Source organism: Anabrus simplex, chromosome 3, assembly GCF_040414725.1.
Source record: "Anabrus simplex isolate iqAnaSimp1 chromosome 3, ASM4041472v1, whole genome shotgun sequence".
NCBI lineage: Eukaryota > Metazoa > Arthropoda > Insecta > Orthoptera > Tettigoniidae > Anabrus > Anabrus simplex.
Window position 1 is genome coordinate 434,557,942 of NC_090267.1, and position 11,141 is coordinate 434,569,082.

Below are 11,141 nucleotides of genomic sequence, written 5' to 3' on the forward strand. Positions count from 1 at the left end.
TCCTAATTTGGCTTCAGTAGGTAGTCTTTGAATGCCATTTCCTGGAGGTCTGGAGGACAATTAGTGGAAAATGATGTCTATCATATTCGATACGTGTTTGTTTACTCACTGTTAGATAAAATACACAATACTAATAGCACCACCACACTGCACTACTAACCACCTCAAAGGCTGCAAGCCAACCATCACCAGGATTCGTAATACAAGGCCTAACTGCTCCAGTTATTTTGTACATGCACATACAGATGAAATGAGTATGAATTCTGATTACTTGCAGAACAATTTCAACACCTTGTTAAAACTAAACAAAAACAAAGCTGTGTCGCTGTTGATGGACAATGCTTTAAATGAATCACAGTGTTCAGAAAGAATTACTTACAATTCAATTGCAAAAGGAATTATTCAGTTTTCATTCAATTAAAATACTGTACAGAAATTAACAGTGATTGTTGTGGTTCTGCAAACTTGCAATTACATCAGGAACTGCTACAACTCTAATACAATTATTATGCTGACATGGCCTATTCCTGGAGAAGTCTTATAAAGGAACACTGATTTCATAAGCCAATGAATGAAAAACCTGTTAAGCAAAACTTTAAAATCGAAACTTATTTTTAATTGTTAAGATTTGTTTTTCAAAATGTGCACTAGTACTGTATGTCTGAAGGGAATCATTACTGTCAGTAACTTGTTAATATAAAAAGCAAGTAACTTTCTAGAAGTACTTGACTGTTGATACCATGTTCATGATCAGAAAATCTCCAGTTATATATAGATCTCAACGAAAGGGATAAGACTTTTTCATTCCAAAAATACCATATGCATTGGTCAGATTTGAACGGCAGCTGCCTAGTTGAGAATCCAGTGACGATGTCATTCAACTATACCAATTTAAAATAGGAGCTGATAATCACAGTACTTCACCCCAATCACCACCATCAATCTGTTCATGTATGTTAAATTGACTTCATTAAAATTTTTCTTTCTATTACTTTGTAGAAACTGTTCGTCGAAATTTATGAGAGAAAAAAGATGCAAAGGATTAGTGGTAACTTAAAGACATGTTTGCAGAATAAAGGTGGAACAAATGTCTTGAGGAAAATTACTTTAGAGGAATATTTTATTTTCCTTAGATAAGTAGTCTTCAATACATTCACCTTCACGACTGTCTCTACACATTCAATATTATCCATAAACAATACAATTGAAGGTGAAATACTACCTGGAAATTTAAAATATTTGAATGGTAACTACAATGTTATAGATGAGGTCAGGAATTTTGGACTTAAAAGGGTGGTTACCAATATTTACTTTCTCATATATACTTTCACTGTAGCATATATATCCATCTATACTTAAATCCATATATACATACAAATAATTGAAATATTAAATACCAATACAGAGAGAAAAGTCTTAAAACACAAACATAATATTTACAGGTACAATGGAGAGGAAAAACAAAACCACAAGTGACAGTCATTTTTCAATATGACTTTGACTTACAGGTAATTAAGTTAATTATTGTACTGCATTTGAAATTTGTATACCAGTATCTTGGATTTTAGATTCCATAAAAGAAAATAATGGAATTGGCTCTGAATATGTTTAGGACAAGTATTGTACTATAATAGCTAGTTACTGTTGCATCACAGTGACACTTCAATAAACTAATGGACGTAAATCACTATTTTTAAATTACAAATTAGAGAGATCATAGTAATAAAATACTGACTTGGTGTAGTGTGAAAGAAAAGACAAAATACAATCACAGCTTCAAAAGAAAATAAAAAAAGAATAGAGAAAAAAAGGGACATGGCGAGACTGTACACAAGATAAAATGTACATGAAGTTCATTCAGCTTGTACAGGTATATGAAACCTTTTGTACCAATTTGTTACAAATCTCAAGCTAAGGTTTACTAACAACTATTTGTAATTGCTAGATACTGAAGATGGTAGATTCTTTGTAATAATTCAACAATCAATATATAATATGGTGAGAGTATTTCACACAGATAGTATATACTCCATCACAATTTGAGACTGCTTAACAAGCTTAACATATATGACACGTACTATGAAAAATACCTTACAAGTCAGGTGAGATTCTGTATGACTATCAGGTTCCTAGTCTCAAGACTTAGAATGTAGCAGCCAAAGATATAATAGAAAATATTGTAAACTATCAATGAATTTGTTACGAAGGAGAATTAATGTTGGTTTTAGACATAGAACGGGAAAGTAGATTATAAGCATTCCTAGAATAAGTATTACTTAGACATGGCCATGTGAAACAAGACATACCTCCACATAGCACTCCACGCTCAGGAATAGCACCTCTGGCCATACAAGCATATGTATACTAGTGAAAATTTAAATTAGTTGCTTTATAGGAGAGTGCCATAAAGCTTTTCTTAATCATACATTGCTTCATGCTATCAATACTTTACACTGCTTGATCATGCTAGACCTAAATAATGCTTTTTGCAATATATTTTCCTCTCATTTGGCTGATAAAAAATGAAAACCGTTTGCATTATAGAATTAATTTCTCTCATTTTCAGATGCAATATTGTACAAAGGGATAGTCAATATATCAAAATATTTAACAATGTTCTTTACCTTTTAGGATAACTGCTTGTCAATGAAAGAAGTTTTATTATGACACTAAACCTTTAATGCAAGTAAATCTACTGATTACAACTACGTACTTTTAAACTCACTTAAAATTGTGCTAGAATTTCACTTTCAACCTTTATTCAAAGAATAAGCAGACAACTAGCTGTACTACACAGCCAGCTAATTGCCAAGTACAGATGTCAGCACTATTCAATTTAAATTTCCTATCAGATGTTATTAAACAGATTATTGAATTTTTGCAGCCATACCAACTCAAAATAGATTTTCAGGTATTACATATATTAGTACACACAGGGTGCATATCATTATAGTCTGCGTCGAATGGGAAACAAGTGGTTGTTATGCTGTCAAGTTATCCCATACACACAATGGATTGCACTCTGTCAAAAAAAAAATCACTGCATTAAATATCACTTCAGCCAGGCCAAAATATTTTTACTTCATAAAAACAACTGCAAGTGAAACAGCTTCCCAATTTAACACAGATTATAGATAACAGCAATAGAACCAGCTTTTGGGTGGTTAGGCTGTGTGCGTTTGCTAAGTTTTACCCAGATGTGCCATTGGAACTCGTCAGTTGGATTGGCATGCCCCTCCATGATTCTACTTAACAGTGGCAGACCGAATGCGCGGTCCAGTCACGTTAGCAAATAGGGATCTGTAACCTGTTACAGTGGAAGTAAATTCTCCGTTTCCAAAAAATGTGCACTCCATTGCTGTGATTTTTAGAACATATGTTTAGAACAATGCTAAATTTGTCTTGTGCTATTTCTTCTTAACTTTGTATGTCATGTACAGTACTTAAATTTAGACTACCAGATCAAATAGATGAAAACACAAATCGAGTGAGATATTATTTGTTTATCCAGCCATGATCTGTTCACTAGTCCCCTTGTCTGTGTATCTTATTTGCTGGGATGATGATAAAACTTGGCGAGAGCAAGCTAACTAGGAGTTTAAGCAACTGCTCATTTTGTGTCCATAATGTACAAGACTCACAGTCTTGTACAAAATACCAGGACATAGGCATCCATTTTTAAATCTAGCATGCATCAACCAGGATTCAAACTCCAAGCACCTTGGTAACACATTACCAACAACGTCACTAAACTATCCTATCATTTTGTAACACAGTCCACACATGCTTGATCAGGTATTGCAGTGGCTTAGCTACTGGATTTCTGCCCAGGCAGCCGAGGTTCAAATTCTGATTGATCCTGGATTGAACTTTTCACCTAAAAATCACAAGCCGTCAGGAAGGGCATCTGACCTCAAACACCCCGGGCTTGGGCGGCTCCAGCGACTCTAGAAATGTCTGGGATAAGCTTAAGAAAGTTCAGTAACCCAATCATATAGTCAATGTACTGATAGTAAATTTAAAGCTTCCAGAGACCTTCAAGATCACAAAAATTATAGTACGCACTAACTAGTCAGCCTACAAGCAATATACTATCAAGAAGAGAAGTTATAATAATTGGCTTCAAGATAAATATTTGTTTCAAATATACCAGTAATTTTTCATAATAAGCAGTACAGTCACAAACTTACAAAGAAGAAGTGTTCATTAGCATGTGATGGATTTATAGTAATTCCTAATGAAACATTTGTTCAATTTTTGAAGGTATTATATAAACAGGACTACTGTTTATTTCAGCGTAACAAGAATAAGTTGCTATATCAAGTATGCAAAATAGGAAAAGGAGCACAAAACTACAAAACATTATTTTGGATGAAATAATTCTTTGATCAATACAAACCAAACCTAACTGGATAAACTTTCCCAGAAATGAGCAAATTACTACTTAGGCCTATATCAACATTACATAAACCAATCTGTTTTAATTTAAAGCCTAAAATTAAGTAGACTTTATATGTTAAGATAATATTTAATTATTATAAATTATGATAAGAACACAAGAGAAAAGTAAGTACTTGTGAATGAAAACCATCTATATACAAGAGGCTCTAAACTTAAATAGGTGTCCAAATTCTACCGAAGTATTAAGAGTAAAAAGAGCAGAAAAAACAACGTAATTCACACGATACAGCTTTTTTTGGCATCAAGACGGATCTAATATTAATCCAAACTTCAAGACAAGGTCTCTTCTGAAAACACACAGGGCCCAATTTTCATGTATAAGTATATTGAAGGAATCCTGCTGGAATTTTTTTAAGGTCATTATTTTTTAATATTAACTATGAGTGATAACCACTAATCCACGCACATATCTTTCCTTACATTACGACAGCCGGTAATTTACACGCTTAAAGATGAACGGCTGTTCACATAAAACTGGTGCCCAGACACCAGTAATGTTAAGATGTACAAACAGGCTGCAATCCAACAGTTATACGCATTTTGAGTGTATCCAAGATCGGCTCTGTTATAAAAACTTTTCGTCGTATTGAATTTTGCATTTTCTCCTAATCCTGGAAGATCTTCGGCCAGAGCAACACTCCTTTGGAAGTAAAATATGCCCATTAATACCAGCTGAAGGATACCCCAAACACTGACTACTAATCCACACAAGGATAACTTCGGGCCACAAAATCTCATTTTAAAAATCCTGTATTGACGTATAAAATAGTTTTGCTGTTAATGAAAGTTTCCAAAGGATCAGTTTTAACCAAACTCGTATGTGTGACAGATGTCACATGACAGTTCAGATCGATCATATGACAGAAAAAATGAACGTCGAAATTGTCAGTAATGCCACACACCCGTACCTGATAAAAAGAAAAATCCCTGAAGAGTTATTTTATGAATTTAACATTTATCCCAAACACATTGGATGAAAGGTAAATGTGTATTCTGCCCGAAGCTGGGATTGATAAGGTTTCGAGAAATACAGTATACCAAACAAAGACAATGGGTTGGGATATAGTACGATGTCTGGAGTACTTATTTGATGATTGTTCCCATGAAGGAGCTATACCAAATGAATGGAGAGTAGATATAGTAGCCCCTGTGTATAAAATAAAGGGTGATAGACATAAAGCTGAAAATTACAGGTCAGTCAGTTTGACATGCATTGGGAAAGCATTCTGTCTGATTATTACACATGATTGCGAAATTAATAACTGGTTTGATAGAAGGCAGTTTGGGTTTAGGAAAGGTTATTCCACTGAAGCTCAACTTGTAGGATTCCAGCAAGATGTAGCAGATATCCCGAATATCCTACGATATCCTACGATCGAAGAAGGCTGACATCTGGGAAGATTTCTACTGTATCGATGCCATGCTAAATCGTGAGTGGGTTCAAGGTGGATATGAACTGCGACGCCTGCTGACAAGGTTCTCCGTTCATGGGTTCCATTATAAACTGTGTAATATAAAGCGTTATCATGAACCAGGTTTGAACTGTGTATGTTTAAGATGTGGTGCACACTGTACTAGGTACCATGTTTTAAATTGTAAACAGCGATCAGAATCACTGGTGAAATTTTGCAACGAAGACTAATGTTTTATACAGTAATTCTTTGCACATTGTGCGCGTTAAATAAATTATTATATCCCGAATTCAGGAGGTCAAATGGACTGTATCGCAATTGATCTATCTAAGGCATTTGATAGGGTAGATCATGGGAGACTACTGGCAAAAATTAGTGCAATTGGACTTGACAAACGAGTGATTGAACGGGTGGCTATTTTTCTAGAAAATAGAACTCAGAGAATTTGAGTAGGCGAAGCTTTATCTGACCCTGTAATAATTAAGAGGGGAATTCTTCAAGGTAGTATTATTGGACCTTTATGCTTTCTTATATATATCAATGATATGTGTAAAAAAGTGGAATCAGAGATAAGGCTTTTTGCAGATGATGTTATCCTGTACAGAGTAATAAATAAGTTACAAGAAAGTGAGCAACTGCAAAATGACCTCGATCATGTTGTGAGATGGACAGTAGGTAATGGTATGATGATAAACGGGGTTAAAAGCCAGGTTGTGAGTTTCACAAGTAGGAAAAGTCCTCTCAGTTTTAATTACTGAGTTGTTGGGAGAAAATTTTGGGGTCATTGTAAGTACCTAGGTGTTAATATAAGGAAAGATCTTCATTGGGGTGCGGTAATCACGTAAATATGATTGTAAATAAAGGGTACAGGTCTCTGCACATGAGGGTATTAGGGGTTGTAGTAAGGATGTAAAGGAGGGGACATATAAGCCTCTGGTAAGACCCCAACTAGAGTATGGTTCTAGTGTATGGGACTCTCACCAGGATTACTTGATTCAAGAACTGGAAAAAATCCGAAGAAAATCAGCTCGACTTGTTCTGTGTGATTTCCGACAAAAGAGTAGTGCTATAAGAATGTTACAAAGTTTGGACTGGGAAGACTTGAGAGAAAGGAGACGATCTGCTCGAGTAAGTGGTATGTTCCGAGCCATCAGTAGAGGGATGGCGTGGAATGACATCAATAGACGAATACGTTTGAGTGGTCTTTAAAAGTAGGAAAGATCACAATATGAAGATAAAGTTGGAATTCGAGAGTACGAATTTGGACAAATATTCGTTTACAGGGAGGGGAGTTAGGGAAGGGAGATGTTCAATAAATTTCCAATTTCTTTGCAACCATTTAAGAAAAGGCTAGGAAAACAACAGATAGGGAATCTGCCACTTGGGCGACTGACCTAAATGCAGATCAGTAGTGATTGTGTGTATATTCAAGATGACACATCCCAGGATACGGATTACCACACAGAAGGCTGTGGGCATCCTCTTCAGACCCGGTAAGTTAACAACAACGCAATTAGTGGCTTGTTGCGGTCGTGTGTATTCAGCTTATAAAAAAATTGCATACAAGAACATTTGTGGAAAATTGTCCGGCTCCATGGCTAAATGGTTAGCGTACTGGCCTTTGGTCACAGGGGTCCCGGGTTCGATTCCCGGTAGGGTCGGTAATTTTAACCATCATTGGTTAATTTGCTGGCACGAGGGCTGGGTGTATGTGTCGTCTTCATTATCATTTCATCTTCATCACGACGCGCAGGTCGCCTACGGGAGTCAAATCAAAAGACCTGCACCTGGCGAGCTGAACATGTCCTCGGACACTCCCGCCATTTCATTGTGGAAAATTGTTATTAATCTGAAAATTTTCCTAAATCAATACAATATACTTTGAATTTGGGTTAAGATATACTCATTCTTCTGCCTGGAACTCTATACTATTTCAAATATTGCAGGTCTACTGAAATGTAATCAGTTTTAAAACTGAATGTGGCTTGTTATTGTCTTGCCATTAACCTGTTTAATTTCAAGAACACCGATCTAGATAGCTGCAGTCGCTTAAGTGCGGCCAGTATCCAGTAATCGGGAGATAGTGGGTTCGAGTCCCACCGTCAGCAGCCTTGAAGATGGTTTTCCGTGGTTTCCCATTTTCACACCAGGCAAATGCCGGGGCTGTACCTTAATTGAGGCCACGGCCGCTTCCTTCCACTTCCTAGGCCTTTCCTATCCCTTCGTCGCCATAGGACCTATCTGTGTCGGTGGGACGTAAAGCAAATAGAAAAACAAATTATTCAAGAACAGAATGTTGCAAGCAAATTATTAAGTATTAGTATCTTAATTAGAAGCTGTTTGTAATGTGCTTATTTTTTCCTATTAATAGGGATTAAGTGTAATATTACCAGTTAAATTATTTTATTTGCTCTATTTCAGGAAGACTATCATGTTCTCAAGTCACGAACTCCAGAGTAATCACATCAAAAGATGCCCTGGCAACGATGGAGAAAAAGAAGTCCCAAATCTCATATAAAATCTAACAGATAAAGGCGGGGGAATGAAGGCAGAGAGTATTATAGTGAGTATGCTGGGAAAAAGGTAGGTGTTCGGGTTTTAGGCCCTCCTTGCACCTGCTGTGAAAAATGCCGATCTAAGTTTGCGGGTATAGAAACAGATATTTTTGAGAGCTTTTGGGCCCTGGGTTCTTTTGATATCCAAAATAGCTACTTATATGCTTGCATTAAAACCCAGCCAAAAAAGGTCTTATCCCAAGACACGAAGAAGCAAGAATCCAGCCGAAATTTTAATGCAGAATATAAAGTAAAAGTTATTGACGAATATGTGAAAGTTTGTAAAATTGAATTTACCAATGTGCATGGCCTTAAGAACTCAAAAGGCAGACTGAGTAATATAGTTTCCCACATTGCAAGTGGAGCACTAACCCCTAAAACCGACCGAAGGGACAAGTATCATGTAGCGGTATAATTATGGGGACTACGTAGAATTACCGCTACACCGGAAATCAGTTCTTGTGGAATTTTAAAGGAAAAAGAGAAAAGAAACTATTGGTAAACTTTGCTCAATGTAATGCAACTCTGGGATAACTAATTGTTGTACATTTAAGGTTCTTATTGGTGTAAACTGGCATATAACGGTGGGCTGAGCCCTCACCATTGGATATTCCGTGGAGTTTTGTTCTTATGAAACTGGTATTGGCACTTGACTGGTGACTGTTTCCCACAGCACGCTCTGGCGTAAGCGGCTAGTCCCGTGTTGTTGTGGGCTGCTTCGCTTAAGCAAAAATGTCTTGGGTGCGGACTCCTGTTACAATGGCCTGCAAGCCGTCTGTGTGTGTGTTCAAACCGCCCTAATATGTGTTTTCGTCGCAAGTTGAATTATCATGAGTGGTGGGTGGTTGATACCAAATTTTTTGTGAGCTGTTCTTATTTTATAGGTTTAATGTGACCGTTCCTTTCACCATCGAAGCATGCCGTAATGGACGGATATAACGTCGCCACGGTTGTAAGTGATATTTTATTTACATTGTGGAAAGGCCTCAGTACCGTAGGTAAGTCCAACCTTGTATACCATATAAAATATATTTAGGCCAGATTGTTCCGCGACACTTCGTCTGTTTGCTGCTATAAGCAATCCAACATGTCTGCTCGACCCGTGACATTAATTTTTTCTTCGGGTGGACTGGTGATCCATGTGCCTTTACGACCATGTTAAGGATAGGAACTGAAGTTTTTTGTGGTTAACATTGTTAAATTCCGCCAATTTAAATATGCCCAACCTGTTATGCTATATTTGGGCAGGTGAGAAATTTTAAATTGAAAGGACATACTTCTACGTCACGAGAACCGGTGGTTTGAAACGAGCTGCTCTTTTAACAGAAGCTATGACAAGTAAAATTTTGTATAGTCTGTTGTATCATTAGCCTCATAAAGGCGACTGAATATTTAAAATTAATGTAACGTTTGCCGATTTTAAACCCAAGTGAATACTAAACCGTGCTTCGAGTTGAATTTAATTTTATTCCACATTCTTTTTAAATTCATTTTCTTCTTCTCCTTTTATTATTATTATTATTATTATTATTATTATTATTATTATTATTAGTCATTTTAAATTTTTATTTCTTTATATTTTGGTTTATGGCTACTGTTTCTGAAGCTACACTCCATTTTATTGCATTGTTGCGGTATGCTTCCGTCTTTTGTTTTTTGATTACGGTTTGATTAGCTTGCATTGTCGCGGCGTAAGTCAGTGTATTGTAACAATAGTTTAGATGTCCTGACGCTCGTTCTTATGTGGTTTACTTATGCCGTTGGTTTGATGAACTGGGTCACGAGATGAGTTTTAATTGCTTCAATATAATTGTGTTACCATATAATTGTTTTTTCAATCATTTATTGTTTTTCATTTTATGTTGGGTCTTTCTTAATTTAATTTTAGCCTACCCTTATGTTACTTGAGGACATTATCGTTCTGTTGGGAAACTAGGATAGATGTTTCCATTTGAAACGCTTCCGTGTTCACTGAGGTATCTCAAACCATGTAATTACGTATATATTCTATTAATGCCTGCTGGCTTTTAATTGTTTAGTAAGAATTTGGAAGGCTTTAAATTGAAAGAGGCGCGCGTACCCAGAAAAGTGCACATAAGGTATAAATGACATGAAAAATCATTATATCTTCTTTTAAAAGAAAAGGGGTTCGAGCTCGAACAGTAATTTGTTACGAATGTCAAGGTCAAATTCAAGTGAATTTCTTCTTTAAAATATTACTGAACCTTTTAAAATGGTTGATATTGAAGGTATTCTAGCTTGGTGATCACGCTTGGTGGTAATTCTTGAAAATGAGCCTTGTCAATAGTTTTTATTTTAAAATTTAATTTATTCATTTGTTTTATATATTTAAATTGCACCAGCCACCCGACTTATGGTTTTTCTTATATTGTATTAAATTTTTGTCCTTAAGTGTGACGGTGAGTGTTATTATAGTGAATTGCTCTATCATTTTAACTCCTTCCACCCTCTGTTACGGTCGTTGACCTATTGGTTTTGCCCAGATTCCATCGTTCCCTATCCTGTGTTTTATCGTGGCCCTTCCCTCAGTAGCTGGCGTGATTCCGCGCTAGGAGGCGCCTCTTATCTCTTTAGTGGTAGTGCTGACGGTCGAAGACTAGGACTGCGGTATTGCGACTTCAGTTATTTGGTTGCCCGCTTCTTCGATTGTTGGTGTGCCACAATCACAATAGACCCAATAGCATACCTGAAG

The 11,141-nt window shown here is 36.3% G+C and overlaps 1 protein-coding gene across 1 annotated transcript; it reads right to left on the reverse strand.

Moving 5' to 3' along the window:
* Nucleotides 1-624: 624 nt before the first annotated feature.
* LOC136866473 (ribonuclease kappa-B) lies at nucleotides 625-5,287 on the reverse strand. The gene has a single exon (XM_067143465.2). The coding sequence runs from the start codon at nucleotides 5,197-5,199 to the stop codon at nucleotides 4,900-4,902; it is 300 nt and encodes a 99-aa protein (XP_066999566.1). The 5' UTR covers nucleotides 5,200-5,287; the 3' UTR covers nucleotides 625-4,899.
* Between the last annotated feature and the right edge of the window lie 5,854 nt (nucleotides 5,288-11,141).

Coding starts and splice junctions, on each gene's coding strand:
- LOC136866473 (XM_067143465.2), bottom strand. CDS start 5,199: ATGAGATTTTGTGGCCCGAAGTTATCCTTGTGTGGATTAGTAGTCAGT.